The sequence below is a fragment of the Crassostrea angulata genome, chromosome 10 (genome assembly GCF_025612915.1).
Source record: "Crassostrea angulata isolate pt1a10 chromosome 10, ASM2561291v2, whole genome shotgun sequence".
NCBI classification, from domain to species: Eukaryota; Metazoa; Mollusca; class Bivalvia; order Ostreida; family Ostreidae; genus Magallana; species Magallana angulata.
The window spans coordinates 52865315-52882844 of NC_069120.1; the positions used below are offsets into that span (position 1 = coordinate 52865315).

The 17530-nt window shown below is 34.8% G+C and overlaps 2 protein-coding genes across 3 annotated transcripts; one reads left to right on the top strand and one right to left on the bottom strand.

The window, feature by feature from the left end:
* Window positions 1-95: 95 nt before the first annotated feature.
* LOC128166174 (asparagine synthetase domain-containing protein 1-like) lies at window positions 96-9763 on the top strand. 2 transcript variants are annotated; one of them, XM_052831172.1, is made up of 15 exons: window positions 96-178; window positions 4032-4093; window positions 4302-4427; window positions 6218-6421; window positions 6633-6755; window positions 7068-7187; window positions 7287-7906; window positions 7994-8065; window positions 8140-8239; window positions 8368-8402; window positions 8506-8650; window positions 8728-8795; window positions 8892-8975; window positions 9101-9191; window positions 9385-9763. In XM_052831172.1, the coding sequence occupies exons 4-15, from the start codon at window positions 6335-6337 to the stop codon at window positions 9571-9573; spliced, it is 1734 nt and encodes a 577-aa protein (XP_052687132.1). In that variant the 5' UTR covers window positions 96-178; window positions 4032-4093; window positions 4302-4427; window positions 6218-6334; the 3' UTR covers window positions 9574-9763. The 2 variants fall into 2 exon arrangements, with proteins under 2 accessions (XP_052687132.1, XP_052687131.1); XM_052831171.1 differs by lacking the exons at window positions 96-178; window positions 4032-4093; window positions 4302-4427 and adding an exon at window positions 5942-6068.
* A 599-nt stretch (window positions 9764-10362) lies between these two features.
* LOC128166179 (serine/threonine-protein kinase STK11-like) lies at window positions 10363-14896 on the bottom strand. Its single transcript, XM_052831179.1, has 9 exons — window positions 14456-14896; window positions 13424-13507; window positions 13167-13256; window positions 12853-12985; window positions 12566-12702; window positions 12332-12459; window positions 11845-11902; window positions 11516-11736; window positions 10363-11081 (listed from the first exon to the last, which is right to left on the bottom strand). The coding sequence occupies exons 1-9, from the start codon at window positions 14779-14781 to the stop codon at window positions 10993-10995; spliced, it is 1266 nt and encodes a 421-aa protein (XP_052687139.1). The 5' UTR covers window positions 14782-14896; the 3' UTR covers window positions 10363-10992.
* Window positions 14897-17530: the final 2634 nt, after the last annotated feature.

A 17530-nucleotide genomic window follows, 5' to 3' on the forward strand; every position in this document is an offset into this window, starting at 1 on the left:
TTCGACACTCAGGAAGCATGTCCTAGAAATCACTGGTTATACAAAGACTATGGCATTTTGTCGATTGTTTTCATTTGACACTTTTGCTTGGTTTGATTTGCTGTAACTTCATGCTCCGCGGTATGTCGCCTGCTGCAGCCTTTATCGTCGTTATAATGGGCGCTTGACAGCAACACAGGTACGCTATCTGCTCTGTATTATTCTCTTTATTTATCTTGCCTCTCCGGAGCATCGCACTGCTGCCTGCGAAATTAAAACGATAAAGAGTTAATCAATATGAAAAAATACACTAGCGGGTACGGAAGTTGGGGGGAGTCACGTGACAAGGTATCTAGAGTCGAGAAAGCGACGGAAAATCATGTTGACACGTTTCTATAGAAATGATTTATCTATCTGTTTTGGTTATTCGTTATGTTCAATCATAAATCAATGTGACATTAACAGGAGACAATATCGTTAAATCAATGATCATGTAAACGAGAAAAAAGTGAAATGATTGTGACTGGCATTTGAGTTTAGTCTATATTGATTTGGTCCATATACACAGGAAAACAGATGTGTCTATAAAAAAATGAAACTTTCAAAATAAACAAACAAACATAGCAACACGTACAGTAGTGGCAGATTACTAATGTAAGGTTGTGGTTTATTCTTCGCACAATCGTATTTTAACACCATTAATTCTTTAGGAAGAAGAAAAAGAGCAAAAATACCTTAAAGGTATTTGAAATCATAATCAGGTTTTGAAATTTTCTTTAAATTTTAATTTGGGTAACTAATCAATGCATGTTAAGAGTCACTCAGGTGATCTATTGCAATTGGTTTCCGTCCATCGTCGTCCGTCGTGGTGCGGCATGCATTGTGCTTTAACAATTGAAGACTTCTAACTTCGTCTTGAAAACTACATGACCAATTCTCCAACCCTCTAGCAAAATTTTTAATTTCATGTCCCCCGGGGTAGGGGTTTTGACTCTAGAGTGGGGTCAAAATGGTCATATAAAGATATTGTTTATTATGAAGTGTTTTTAAAATCTTTTTTTACTTCTACCGACACTAATTGAAAACGACTACGTACCGGTATATTGAAATACCATAAAGCCGTCTAACAAAATTGTTAAGTTGTTCCATGAATCCTACATTAAGGTTACTTAGGGCTCTGACTGCAGGGTGGGTCCAAAATGGTCATACATAGTATTTATGTATATTATATTAAAAATACTTTTACTTATAATGGCTAACGTTACAACTGTAGAAAGACAGTAAGGCCTTCTACCAATAATGTTAATTTCATGACCCCAAAGACTGGGGCTCTTATTGTAGGTTGGGTTCAAAGTGGTCATAAAGTGTTAATGAATATAATGTTTAAAAATCTTCTTTACTTCTACTGACATAGAATAGAAAATAGAATAGGATAACTAATTGCATTGAAAGACCATAAAGCTCTCTGCAAAAATTTTAAATTTCATGACAGAGAGGTGTCATGTTGTAAATTTTGAATTTACTGGGTGGGTGTAGATACAAAATTTACAAGTGGTCTGTCATGTTGTAAATTTTGTATTTACACCCACCCAGTAAATTCAAAATTTACAACATGACAGATGGGTTCTGGCTCCCCAAAAAAAGGGGGGGGGGTCATAGAGTAAATGTTGTTCTCTGCTGTTGAATATTGTAAAAAGGGGGGGGGGGGTCGTATGCATATTTAGAAAGACATTTTAATTGATTATGATAAATTATTATGTATGATTATAAATTTCACCGAATCGTATCCTGTTGCGAGATTTCAGAAGGCATGGAACGGGGGTCATAACCTATTTCAGATTGTCTGATCCAAAGTGCTAAGGTTTAGACTTCAGAGTGAAGCTTAAATACGAACCTGAGAGATTCTCTGACAGGTCTGTGAATGAACTGTGGTACTTAGGTGACCGTCAAGGAGGCTGGGTGGTCAATGAATTAACCTTCGATCAAATTTTAAGATATGATTTGATAAAAGATTGAAAATTTCCCATATTTTTGGCCGGGCTCTGCTGAAAGCAGAGTCCTGAGGCCTGTTCAACAGAGCGGGTGCTCGCGAGCGCTCGCCAAAATTTCCTATACCCGCAACGCAAATTTTGGCGAGCGCTCGCGGGCGCTCTCTCTGCTGAACACGCCTCTGGCTATAGGCAGGCAAATCGCCAATGTTACTATAAATAGCACAACTTCAAAAGTAAACAAAAAACCAAACAGCGTCAAAGTAAAAGCTTCCGCTATACCAAATAGTTACACAAAGAGTCACGTTTTGTCAAAAGTGTTGGCATTTTGTTTCTTTTTTTCCAATTTCGAGAGAATTGTCTATCTTTTTTAGCTTTCTTATTTTAAAAACAAAACTATGCATTTTGGACACATATAATGCGCATGAATTTCCATGAACTACTTTGCCGCGCGTTGAAGAAATGGGGATTGAATATATATAACGCTTGTTGCAAAATTCAAGGCTACAACTGTTGAATTTTTTTCTACTAGACAGACATATTTTGTTTATAGCCGCATAAAAAATTTGGTCTCTCTGACGCTTTGCTGACATTAGAAGCATGAGAGAGAGAGAGAGAGAGAGAGAGAGAGAGAGAGAGAGAGAGAGAGAGAGAGAGAGATTTTCAGTCTTTACTACACAATATGCATAAAGACACACCAACAGCCCGGCTTTCAGTACTTCAATAATATACTTCTTCTTCCACAGGAGTTCAATACAGTCTTAAGGATGTTGGCACCTGAAATACTAGTAATGTCAATAATCCAAAACCATCTTGGATATAAAGATGAGGACCTAACATGTTCATTTATTTTATTTGTGACCTATGTCACAAGCCATTTTTTTTTTTTTTGGAAATATGGGGTCCCAAAATTTTCCTGAATTATTTGCTTAGATTTGGCATGGAAATTGATTCATTGATGAAATCAAACAAATATTTATAGTTTGAACTATTGTTTAGTTATGATTTCAATACAGTATGAAGTATGAAGTTGAACACATGTAGGGGCTATAAAAGTAATATCCTAATCAGAGTTTGATAACTCTTGCTTTACGGATGGCTTCAAATGCCAGTATATAATGAATACAACAGCAAAAATTTTGGAGTAATCAAATTACAACGCAAATAAAAAACAAGTAATGTCATCTTAATGATCTTTCCAAAACTTTGCATACAAATAGACATACATTTAATGTCTCACATAAAGTTTAAAAATAGTAGGGGTCACATCTCAAAAAATTGAAATAAGACCTAAAATAAGCTAATTTTAGGTAAAAATTCGAGTTAATTTTTTCTTGACTTCTGTGGAATATAAGCTGAATATGTCAAAATATGTCGATAGAAATATCAAAATATGTCGATAGAAATATCAAATTATGTCGATAGAAATATCAAAATATGTCGATAGAAATATCAAAATACTGGTCAAAAATGTTTTTCAGAACAACATGAATATATCGTAATACACAAATTATATGGAAGTTTAGTCTGCGCTGAAAATTAGGAGGCTAAAGTACCAGTACTCTAAAACTTTTAGACAAGAGGTGACATAAAATAGTTACCCAAGAAAAGGGGAGCGAACCTCTTCAAAATGGCCGCGACCACCGAGCCCTTTTTATAAGGACTGTGTGCCTCCTGTTTATTTGGCTGATTTTTCAAAAAAAAAATAATTTTGTTCAGTTTTGTGGATATTTTTGGTTAAAGGTGTAATGCTGTTTAATAATTATAATTCACAATGAAATACGCTGAGGGCGTGGTCCTTATGATAAGATTAGATTACTGCTGATGAAGTTCTTGTGATTTACGACTAGAGTCTGGCCATGCAGATTTTAACAATCCCAAAGTACAACTACCGCCATAGAGTTCTTCAGACATCTGAAATTCAAATAATTCTTTAAAGTGTATTTATATACATTGTAAGATTTAATTTGCAGTGGATAAAAACAATATTTGTAAATCATTTTTTTAAAATATTTGTCATATTTAGAAAGGCGAGGCTGAATAACGATTTCATTTTTTTTTTAGATCGAGATGACAAGTTGACCAAAATGTGACAGATACACGATTCCTGGGCACACCTGAAACAGGTATGGTGTTAATTTCTATTCAATAAATGTACTTGAGAATGAACTAAATTACAGAACACGGTATACATGTGGGAGAAGTATTACCAGAATTACCACAAAAATATCTTTGATTTAATATCGATAGTCCTAGAAACAGAACATCAGTGCAATAGATGCAGCATAAAAGTGGTCGCTTTTTGATCTCGAGATATTTTTAACTATATTCAAGGACAAGTGGATCGATGGAGTGAAATCGGTGCAAAACCTTTCCCGCCAGCCCCCAGTATTTGTTGGGAAGTGTTTGATCGTGTCAGATAAATCACCGACTGAAGCACTACCTCGGGAATCCGTGAGGGTAAAAAAAACAACAACACCGGACTTCAAACATTTCACACGAGCATTGACATTATTTTCAAAAGGAAACGAACAAGTGGCAATCTTAAAAACATACTTTCATTTTAACGTTTATAATTAAAGCTCAGTTTCATATTTTGAATTGTATGGATCAGTTATCTATAGAATGATTTAATTCCAGCATCTCTTAGGCAACGTAGAGCTGCAATTTTCTTGATGAAATTTTTTTTAACAAAAATGTTATTTTCTACTAAAATGACAGAAATATCATGGTTTTTAAATTTCTTTTCGCCAAAATTTTGTGATAAGGGCCGTTAAGGAGCCTTAATTGGAGCAAAATTGAATTATTGTCGTCCTGTACAAAAATTTATTTGCTATATGTTCCCTAGAAGAGATATCTTTACTCTGTAAAAAATTAATGATTTTTTCCAACTTTATTTATCATAAAAGTTTAAGTTACATGCAGACTTATCATACTAGCAGGTTGTTACAGCAAAAGAAAATTCTAAAAAATACAGCTCATATTGCTTTAAATAGATGCTAAAAGTATTTGGATTTTTTTTTCATAATTAAACGAATTGTATTATTTTATTGAAGAAAACTTTTTTCTATCTATATGATTTATACTAAAAATTATATAAATGCACATCCCCTTGTCTGTCTTTTGATCAATGAGAAAGGAGTTATTTGGGTGTTTTTTTCTTCTTATTATTTCTATAAAAAAATAAAATAATTAAAAACTTATTAACCATGTAAAATACCGGTAAACCATGGGTTAATTTTCATTGTTGTTACTTTCATTTCTCTACCAATCCATTTCTCTTCCAATCCCCGTCATTTTTTTTTCTTGGTATGAACAAACTGTAAACTTCTTTTAATATTATAAAAGTTATATTTCTTTGCTCCCAAATTAGTTATCAAATATTTGTATATATGATTTTTTAACTTATATTTCTAGTTAAAACTTTTAACCAACACACAGTCTCTAAATAACTCACAAAGATTAATATATGGTTTGAAAATCTTGCATCTACCATAATATATTATAAGAAGTTTTTGTAAGAGTTTTTATTACCCATTCGTTCGTAGAAGATTGCTAAAATACCATATCGATGTACATTAGTGCCCATTACCCAATCTCACCATATCCCTTCCGTTTCCCGGATGATTTGTGCCAAGTTTAAATGAATTTAGTCTAGTGATTCTAGATAAAGGTAAAAAAAAAAAAAGGAACGACGCACAAAACACATTAGCACAGACAACACTGAATGCTATAACGTTGATATAGCGAATGTACTGTAGTCCTACATGAAACAAAAATCAATTTATGAGTCTAACAGTATCTTAAATAATTCTTCAGTTTATTGTTATGCATGGTTTGATTTAAACCTGATTATAAAAAAAGTCATATTAACAAATATATCACAGTCTGAGAGGCTAAACGCAACAGTTCGGAATGAATAGTTACCATTTGAAAAGGGTTTTGGTTTTAAAATTAGTTCATTCTTAGTGTTTCTTGTTTTGTGTTGTTGCAAGAAACATGCAATGTTGATGAAAAATCGTGTCTACGTCGAGCACCAGGAGATAAATTTACACGATTATGTGCGGAATTTGTTGCGCTTTGTTTCGAGGGCAGAAACCGGTAAATTTTAAGACAACGCTCGTTTTTCATATAAAATTTTAGAGCCATCGGTGTAACATGTCTGTTGCAAAATGATTTATTCATGTGCTGTGTCAGATTACAATATTATGACATTTTTTAAAAGTGATTCTTGTCAATCTTATTATTAGGGTAAGTTAGATTTCTCGTGCTCCAGACTAAAAAACAGGGGTCCGGATGCAAGTTCTCAAGCTGCGGTGGATATTGATCCTCAGACACACTTAGTCCTTACTGGACATGTCCTACATATGAGAGGATGTTTAACTCCACAGCCCGCCACCGACAAAGCGGGAAATTTTCTGCAGTGGAATGGAGAGATATTTGGAGGCTTACAGGTAACATCTAAAATTGTGAGCACATGAATGAATATGAATTACTGAATGAACACAAAAACTTAAGTGTGTTTGAATGAATGATAGTAAAAACTTGTAATGCCTTTTGTCATTAACATAATTTTTTTAAAAGATTTTATTTTCAAATTAGGGATGATGGTACTTTGAAAGCTTATTTAGTGCTTTCAGTGTTTAAATTTTTAAATTTTAAAAGGTTGGTCCAAATGAAAATGACACAGCATTGTTGTTAAGTAAATTGTCAGAAAAGTCAGATGTGGAACACATTCTTGGAACTTTGTCCAGTGTACAAGGTCCATGGGCATTCATCTACTGGCAGGTATTTTAACATTTAAAATAGGTTTCTATGGGTTTTTTTTTAAAATAAATTGATAAACATATATCAATTTAAATGTTATGAACTTTTCCATATCTTGAAGAAAAAAAATTTCAAATACATTTAGAATTGTGTAAGTAATTCTGTCATATTTAAAATTCATTCATTTTTTTTTTTTTGTATGAATTTTGCTGGAAAGATAACAATTTCTTGTACAATTTACTAATATGTTTTTACTTAATGTTACTGGTAAAAAATAAATGAAAAACATTAAAATGCTTATATGAAATCCATGTATCATGTTCATACTTTCAGGAAAAAATGAAGAAACTGTGGTTTGGAAGAGACTTCTTTGGAAGAAGGAGTTTGTGTTGGCATCTTCCCCAATCATCAACAGACCCATTCCTTCTGACATCAGTACGCCAAAACACAGAGGTATGTTTATATAAGGTTTTACACATATTTACAATTACATGTATTTCCCTCCAATTAATAAGATGATGAATTTACCCACAATTTTATTCAATTTTGTAGGAGTTGGTTGAGGTACCTTCTATTGGGATTTATTCTGTGACTTTGACACAAACTGACTGTTTACACATTACAGTGTACAGTTGGTCTGAAGCAGTCTGGCCAGGAACAATGGACTTGGTAACAAGTGACAACCTTCACCTTGGGTTGGTGGGGGGCATTGACGGTAACGTTCAGTTCTGTCTTCATTCTGACCTTCACCTTGCCAAATGTATTCCACCTTTAAACAGAAGTCTCCCAGATATTGATACCTGTAAGGTCATGACAGAGAGTCCAAATTCAGTGATAAGTAACTTGCTACAGGATGCTCAGTTCAATTCTTGCGTCGATCACCTCATCGAAATCCTGCTGCAGAGTGTCACACTGCGAGTGCTTAACCAGGTCATATGGGCTCAGACTAAGAGACTTGACAGTGAACTTAATGCATCACCCCACAACTCGACTCAGCAGACTGTAGAAACTAGTTCTGTAGCTGATCAAATACAACCTCAGGCACAGAGAGATTTGTCTCATGACCAAAATCTGGAACAACCAGGGGATGGAGTGATTACAGGTCAATCCAAAGTGGCCATTCTCTTCTCAGGCGGCGTGGACTCAGCAGTTATAACAGCACTTGTTGACAAGTAAGAGACCTTGATAGAACAAAACTCATTTTAATTCTCAATGATTTTGATAAAAAATTTCTTTACCGGTACTTGTCTTTGTTGTAGGTGTCTTCCCAGCCATGAGTCAGTGGATCTGATCAACGTTGCTTTTGAGAGGAATGTTCAGCAAAAAAATAGGTACACATGTGCCTCCTCTTTACTTAAATGTGTGTCCACAGAGGGATTCTAACTCATTGTTAATCATTTTGCAGAAAACCCGATGAGGAAGAGAAGTGGAATGTACCTGATCGACAGACAGGACTTCTGGCTCTGCAGGAACTGAACCCCGAGAGGAAGTGGAACTTTGTTATGGTAATATCAATAAACATGTTCCTAGGATTTTACAGAATTGTTATATTATTTTGCTGATCATAAAATTATACAAATCAAAGTACCAGTTACAGTAACTGTTATATTCTATTTATGTTTTCATCCGTTAGGTAAATATCAGCATTGCTGAATTACAAAGACAAAGGTGAGGTATAAAACTTCTATAAACTCTTATCATGACGTGCTTCTTTGCTCTTTCGACAATTTATTTTGCTGCATCATATGCATTTTACAATTCTGTTTTGCAGATCCGAACATATCCGCCATCTTGTATATCCCTTGGAGACTGTGCTGGATGACAGTATTGGCTGTGCTGTTTGGTTTGCCGCCCGAGGGGAAGGAATTCTGGGTAATGGAGATCATGCTGGAAAGCCATACAAAAGCAGTTCAAAGGTACCGCTAGATTCTCTCAGGACAGTTTGTTCATTAGATTAAACATACATTCCCTCCTAACAGTTGATTGTCTGTAGGTGATTCTGTGTGGTATGGGGGCTGACGAACAGTTTGCTGGCTACTCCAGACACAGGGGAAAGTTTGAGTGAGTCATCACGTGTATTTTACATACCAAGTACTTCTTGTGTACACAACAATCAATGAGATTTTATTAGGACTTTAATATTTTTTTCCTTTTCAGAGAACTTGGCTGGCAGGGCCTCATAGATGAGGTGGAGATGGAGGTTCAGAGAATTTCTGCCAGAAACCTTGGAAGGGATGACAGGTAATAGCACAAGTATTCACATAAGTGACAGGGACAGCTCTCTAAATAGGAGAAGTTTTATGTCTGTATATATATGAAATATATCCAATCTGAGACATTAATTTTAATACTGTGTCAATTCACAGAATTATAACAGACCATGGGAAGGAAGCCAGGTTTCCATTTCTTGATGAGAATGTGGTGTCTTATCTCCAAACCCTTCCAGTGCACATCAAGGTAGGACAAGAATAATTCTTGTCCAAACCTCAACATGAGGTTTTATTGAGGATAGAAAAATGATATGGAAATTGTTTAAAATCATTAGAAAACCTCATTCTAGTATACAATAATAATATAATAATTAATGATATATATAATAATGAGCTCAAAAATGCCCAACTGATGCATCCTTGCAATAATTTCAATACAGGCGGACTTGCGCTATCCCCGGGGTCTTGGGGAGAAGATTCTACTGAGAGCCTGTGCTGTAAAGCTTGGCCTGATCAAGTCAGCTTTGTTTCCTAAGAGAGCCATTCAGTTTGGATCAAGGATAGCAAAAACTGAGAACAATAAAGAGAAAGCCTCGGAGAAATGTTCCCGTCTGGCCGATCCCACATGACTAATCCCACAGCAGAACCCCACATGACTAATCCCACAGTAGAACAGACAGGGTTTAACTGTAAACTTCCTGTGCAGTGATTGCCGATAACCATGGAATGGATTAATTCCTACAACCGTGTTACACACAAAGATGTTGATAATGGCACAAGTCCATACAGTAGGGAAAGTTATAAAAGGATATAAACTTCTATGTTGTCTTTAATTTCTACAGTGCATGGTGTTTTCTACATCCAGGAAATAATACCTGGCCAACATCATTGTTAATCTTGGTTTAGGTCTGCCTTAATGTAACTGTGTTGATGCATACAATAGGATATTCTCTTTTGAGAAGTGGACAGGCATAGCCTAAATCCATGGATGTAGGCTATGCCTGTCCACTTCTCAAAAGAGAATAACAATAGGATTGCAGCCTTTATAAAAGAGTTTTATAAAATGATAATTTAGTTTCAATCAATGGTGTGCTGGGATTTATTAGGAGTTAATTTATCCACACTGCACTGTCACCACTACCGGTATTTAATGTCAGATATATACCCTGGGATGCACATTGCATTGTGATGTCACTGTTTACTCCAAACTTCAGCATCTATGCCCATCAGAGCTCAACAAGTACATCAGCTTTTTATATCCTCTCATCATGTTTCATGTATCATTACAACAATAAAAGGATTCATAATTAATAAATGCTGATGTTGCTTTTGTGATGTGAAATTATCAATCATGCCAAAAATATAGCTGTTAAAAAGTATGCAACAGAAATTTGTTTTTAGTAGAATAACGTTTATCAACTTTCAATTTTCAGTATAGCAAGATTATTAACAGAATTTAAAACATAATCATGTGACAACACAACTAATTGAACGATTTACATAATATGATTCATGATATATAAAATGTATTTCTATATTTAAATTAGTTTTATTCAGATATTCATATTCATCCTGCATTACCACTTCTTTTTTGTTACTTTCCCAAATGAGCATTACTTGCACGGTACACCTTTTCTTTTATGAATTATAACAAAAATATCATAGATATGAACAGGATTTTCACTCAGTATAAAATCCTGTGTAAAAGATGCCTTTAAATAACAAGTCAGAAACTGTTTGAGTTCTGTACAAGTGATTCATTGAGGCTTCCAGACATGACATCAATGGAATGGATATACAAACTTAACTACTAGAATAAAAACAAATCACAGTCTGTTCCTCTGTATGTACAAAGTCTGCACCAACAGAAAACTGGTCCTCAACCCACAGAGGTTATACTGAGACTAACGAAGTAAAGCTGAGACCCGCCCCACACAAAAACCCCAAGCCCCACCCCCGCAATAACCCCACCCCTCACAGAAACCCCAAGCACCACCCCGCGATAACCCCACCCCTCACACTGAGTCTATGTTATATCTTGGTAATGTTTACGAGGGATGACAGGAGCTTAACAGTCCACTTTTAGTCTTTCTCTTCTTTTTTTTCTCTGCTTCATGTGATTCACAATTGTTTGAGTCTGCAAAACAAAAAATGTACCATAAGTCTTATAGTTTTGTCATAAGTATTCATAAGGGAAAAATTGATCCAACATAAAAAAGGTTCTTGTGTTACTTTTTTCCATCATTTAAATTGTCAATTAATATTGCCATCTAATAATAATGGTTATATTTCTGCTGCATATATTTTTCATCATAGAAAATCTAATAAAATCATCAATTTCACCAAGGCACAAGTACAAAGTATATAGCACAAACATACACTTCATATCAAAAGTGCAAGTTACCGGTACAAACACCAAGTCTTCATGATAAGTCTTTTTGTCCTTAAGTAAAAACACAATCAGAACAGAGTGTGGACCTGTTTAGTTTAGTTCAATGCTATTTAAGCAAGGATGCGATTTTTGGCTGCTTGTTATTTTTCTCTACATTTTGCTGCATGATCTCCACTTACTCTGAGCACCAGCCACAGCGGGCTCGGCATGAGGATGCGTGTTGATCATGTTGGAGTAGTAATGGTCCTCGTAATCCTCGTCCTCCTCCTCCTCACTGTTGTGAAAGTGGAGGTCCTCCAGGTATGGAATCACTGTGAACCCTCGCAGCATGTCCTCGTGTCCCTGAATCGGCTTAAACGCCACGAACCCCGGAGTCACGGGGTGTTTCCTCCTCACCCAACTACGAAAACGAATTTCTAATCAGACATGGAACACTTGTGATCCTCATTTGGTATGAAACGCAATCAACTTGCATTTTGTTATCTATTTAAGTACATTTTATACTTACTCATGTTTCTTAATATCTTCTAAAGCTATTCTGTTTGCTGCCTCATACTGTAGCATGCCTGGTGGTAAAAACAAAAATTATTGTTAAAGTATTCTCCTTGAGATTGAGATATTAAATGAGCTGCATCTTGATGAAAAAGATGAACATATCAATATTTTCATATCTGAGCTTGATTGTAGGAGCCTTGGAACATCCCAGGTAGTTGATGTAGGTAAGCAAATACAAGTTGTTGATTGCACAATATATCATTATTGTATTACATTTATAGAGTAGGTGTAGCTATACAAAATCTTCAAAAAGTAATGAATAGCCAAAATTGATAACCATTAGTACTAATCATCTCCAACAACTTTAGTGGTCTAATTTACACTGTCATTTATAATTGATAATTGATATATTTTAATAACTGAACGGTGAAGATTGGAGTTCAATAGTGCTTAACAGACCTAACAAATCAGGTTAAGGTAAAGGAACAGGTAAGTCTTACCTGTGAGCAGGTCTTTCAGATTGTCCTCCACTCCATCTGGAATCTGGTACTGACCTTTGCCAATGTTTTCAAATAATTTAAATATGTTGTCTCCTTCAAACGGGTACACACCTGTTGTCATGTTGTACCTATCCAGGTAAACATATAATGTGATGACCTAATTTCTGGACATAGCCATTGGTCAATACAGAGAAAATTAAATGACAACAAGACAAGTTGGATCCCAGTACTTACAGGGTGACCCCGCTGGACCAGATGTCCACTTTGAACCCAGAGAAAGACTCCAATCCATTGGCAATCTCGGGAGGTTGGAATGCTGGTGTTCCCTGACTGGTGTGGCAAGTGTCATCCCTCGCAAACGCATCGATGGCCTAAAAGGTCAATGGTCTACCATTAGGTGCTTATTAAGGGAGACAGGTAACTGACTAGATTATCATCAGAGCCTGACAAAGTACATCAGACCTATGTAGACAACAAACACCCACAATGACGCAATAGATAACAAGATCAGTTGTAAATACCTCTGCAACACCTAGGTCAGTTATTTTTAGAATTTCCTCTGTTGATAAAAGTAAGTTGCCTGGCTTGATGTCTTTGTGAACAATGCCCTGGGAGTGTAGATATTCCAATCCCTCAACCAGCTGTCTGAAGTACCTAATACAACAAAATGATCATCTTTGCTAGATATCATCATATGACAAATCTAACTGTTGATATCCAGTGTCACAACAAATAAAATCAATGATATGCAAATTTATGCATCATAAAATTGTCATTACTCTGAACAGACTGAGGATTAGGTATGACCTGTAATAAATTTAGACAAGCATCATACCTGTGAGCCTGAAATATTGGAAATCTTTTATCAGGAGCAGCTTCCAATAATTCCTGTAGTTCTCCAACACAGTACTCCATGATCATATACCTGACTGTTAAGGATAGTGGTGTCTTAGTTCATCATATGGTACCTTATCAATTGCTCAAAACTTCTGCCCATGCAAGTTGGAGCGTTTAATAATAATGTCATCAGTAATGGTACATATACTGGTATTTGTATTTGTAATGATATTTCCAAACTGAGAAAAAGGATACATTTTTTGTTTTTCTTCATTTTCAAGCAGGTCTGATAGATCAATGATGTGTCGGTGCTTTAATCGCTTTAAAAGTTGAATTTCTCTGCAAATAAAGCAATAGATGTTTTTAATTAAAGAAATAGAAAAGATAAACAATTAAACATTCATAAAGTAATACATGTATATACATTATCTACATCTTTAAGTCATCTTACCATACCAATACTCTGGAAAGAAGCTACACTCAATACATTTGACAAAAACATGTATTGGCATAACAATATATCACATAATAAATTGTTCATTTCTTAAGATCTGAATCATTAATCTATATACGTCTTTTTAGGATGAAATTTTACATATTTATTTTTTTTCCCATGGCAAAGATTCTTGACGGTTTGGCATAGCCAATGTTTGATTAGTAAAAAGATCTCAAACAGGACACCAAATATTCTTAATAATTTTGTTGTTGTTACAAGATCATCCCCAAATAAATCAAGAAATTAGAGTAAAATTAAAACTGGGACAAGATTAAAATAATCCAAATCTGCAAAATTGATACGATTGTCCCCTAGGCCGAAATTCTCTGGCCATTTTTTTTTTTTTTAGGATTTTGATATTTTACTTGCCAGAAAAACGTCAGAACCATTGCCAATATGAGAATGCCGCTTCCAGTTGGAGGTTTAGTTTTCGTAATGGCACCTGTTCTGACGTTTTTCTGGCATGCAAAAAAAAACCTGTCACATATTTTTGGATGATTGTCCCCTTGCCAGTATTGCATAAAAAAAACACCTTAGAAACTCTACTTATTGTAGATGAAAAGAAGTTTTTGTGAGCAATCAGACATAAGGTACATAAGCATTACTTTTTCCAAATGAACTCGTGTAAAGAATGAAAATCATCTCATTGTGAAATGAGTAGTAAATTAGAAATGACCAATAAAAAATGAACAAATTAGCCTTGCTGTTTGATTTTGAATACCTAACCTTTATTTCGTCGTCTGATTACGTGTTAATACCTATGGTCCCCATGAGCATCAACCCTTGTTTACCTTTTCACATTTTGCTCCCCGTTGTTTATTTTCCTCAGTTTTCTCCTCTTGATTATTTTAATTGCACGTCTTTGTAATGTTTCTGTATCTAGAGCTTCTTTAACTTTTCCATATGAACCCTCCCCTAAAATGTCCCCCATTAAATATTTCCCCACTAGTTTGGCCCTTCTGTGAGCTCTGTACACAACCTCCGCCGAGTCGATTCGCGTGATTCTTGGAATGTCATCTTCTCCGTTTAGAAAACTTATTTGGTCTACTGAAGAAATTCCAGCATCGTATTCGTGTGGTGCGTACATGGCATTGTGCACCATTTCATGGCCTGCCATAGTTCTATAATTGAGATATCAACGTGTTTTTGCGCCATGAAAAACATCACAAGTTGCATTGCTAGCTCCAGCAGACATTCGCTGACTCCATAACAGTTGATCCTCAAAGCGAGACTCACTTCCGTAAAGAGGGGCTAATTACGCCAAACATCCCCAAACACAATGAGCACTGAACGATGTACGTGAGTTAAGTTAATAATGACAAACAAAATTCTAAAAAATAACATTTGATGAATTGAATATCTAAATTATGTTTTAGAATCAATTAAATACAGGCATCCATAATTTTTGAATTTGTTTAATGAAATTACACCATTTGTTCATCAAATTTACATGTATTTCAGTTTGTTTTCCGATACAAAATATATTACAGTTGGGATTATTGAGTGTTCTCCATATTGTTGTTTAACATTATTTCATATTCCTTTCATTCTCTCATAAATTTCTGCTTGTCTTACACTATGCCATGTATACACTCTCGCTGTATTAATATATTGCTCCTATTAATTCCCAGTTGCGTTCATGACCCCAGTAATTGCAATTGACTCATCAATATTCTAAAACATTTTTAAATGAAATTTTATAAAAAAAAAAAATAGCATTTGTAGTAAAGAAAAAACTATTTACCTTAATAATGACTTTATTAATTGTATGGCACATTATCTTTAAACGATCACTTTATACTACTTTATGGTGGCATATCTCTGGTATGGTGGCATATCTCTGCCCCTTGAGTGCAAGTTATTTTTCTATCAAATATGTCGACATGCAAGATAAATATTTTGACATGCAAGATAGTTATGGCAACTTGCAACGTAACTATGTTGACATGCAAGAAAATTGCTATAAAATAAAAATTTTATGATATCTCAAAATATCTAAAATTTCGTCCACAAGTGACATACAAGATGATGCTAGATGCTACTTATTTATGTCGACATGCAACTTATTTATTTTAACATGCGAGATAAATATGTTGACATGCAACTTATTTATGCTTACATGCAACTTATTTATGCTTACATGCAACTTCTTTATGTTGACATGCAACATATTTATGTTGACATGCAACTTATCTATGTCGACATGCAACGTAATTATGTTATCATGCAAGATACATATGTTGACATGCAACATATTTATGTCGACATGCAACATAGATATGTTGCATGTTGACATAACTATCTTGCATGTCGACACATTTGATAGAAAAATAACTTGCACACAAGGGGCAGAGATATGCCACCATACTCTGGCCCTTGTGTGCAAGTTATTTTTCGACCAAATATGTCGACATGCAAGATAACTATGTTGACACGCAAGAAAATTGCAATCAATAAGAATTACTTATGTCAACATGCAACTTAGTTATGTTGACATGCGAGATAAATATGTTGACATGCTACTTAGTTTAGTTCACATGCGAGATAAATATGTTGACATGCAACTTATAAGTTGTATGTGAACTTAACTAAGATGCATGTAGACATAAATATGTTGCATTTCAGCATATTCATCTTGCATGTTAATAAAACTACATGTAAGTAGCATGTCGACATAAATAAGTTGCATGTCGACATAAAGAAGTTACATATCAACATTAATTAGTTGCATGTCCACATAAATAAGTAGCACGTCGACATATTTATCTTGCATGTCAACGTAACTAAGTCGCATGTCAACATATTTATCTGTCATGTTAACATATATAAGTTGTCGACATAAATAAGTAGCGTCTGGCATCCTGGATGTCACATGTGAGCGATATTTGAGATATTTTGAGATTTTTATAATTCTTATTTGATTGCAATTTTCTTGCATGTCAACATAGTTACGTTGCAAGTTGACATAACTATCTTGCATGTCAACAAATTTACCTTGCATGTCGACATATTTGATAGAAAAATAACTTGCACACAAGGGGCAGAGATAAACCACCATACGACTTATATCAGCATATTCAATTAAACAATAAAATGCTTTCTTTAGTGATTCATGCGGAATAAGAATGTGGCGACATTGCAGAAAAAATAGATCTAACCGCGTTAGATTTTTTCTGCAATGATCGCTACTTTAATAACCCACATGAATCATCAAAGAAAGCATTTTATTGTTTTTATTTACATCTTTTTTTACTAGTTAATGAATTTATTCTAAAAAGTAAGTAAATTTCACTAAATTACTGTTAATGTACATTTATTTAGTAAGTTCGATTATCGTTAAAATGATTTTTATACCCTAATTTTAACTTTTAAAGACGCACCATAGCACTGCTAGACCAATGTGAAATGGTTACTGGCTCAAACTGGAAGCCACCAATGGTTAACTAACGCGGGTCATGTATTTTTTCTTCAATGTCGCTACCTTCATATACCGCACGAATCACCAAAGTAAGCATTTTATTTAGCATTATATTTTGTTTATTTTTTATTTTTTAGTCTCCTGCCGGTTTCACCGGGGGGGGGGGGGGGGACTGTAGCTTTCCTCTGCGTCCGTCAGTCCGTCTGTCTGTCCGTCCGTTCTTTTATCTCTGATTAAAGTATAACATCTCGTTTATACAATAATAGTTTTGAAATAGATGTATGCGTCGAAGTTTTCATATAATAATATAAACCGGTAGGAGACGTGTATTGCTTATGCAATACATTCAGAATGCTTGTTGTTTTTGTTTGGGGGGGGGGGAGGTTGTTGAGTGACTTACAGTTTGAACCAGTAACCATTTTACAATGGTCTAGCAGTGTTACGGCGA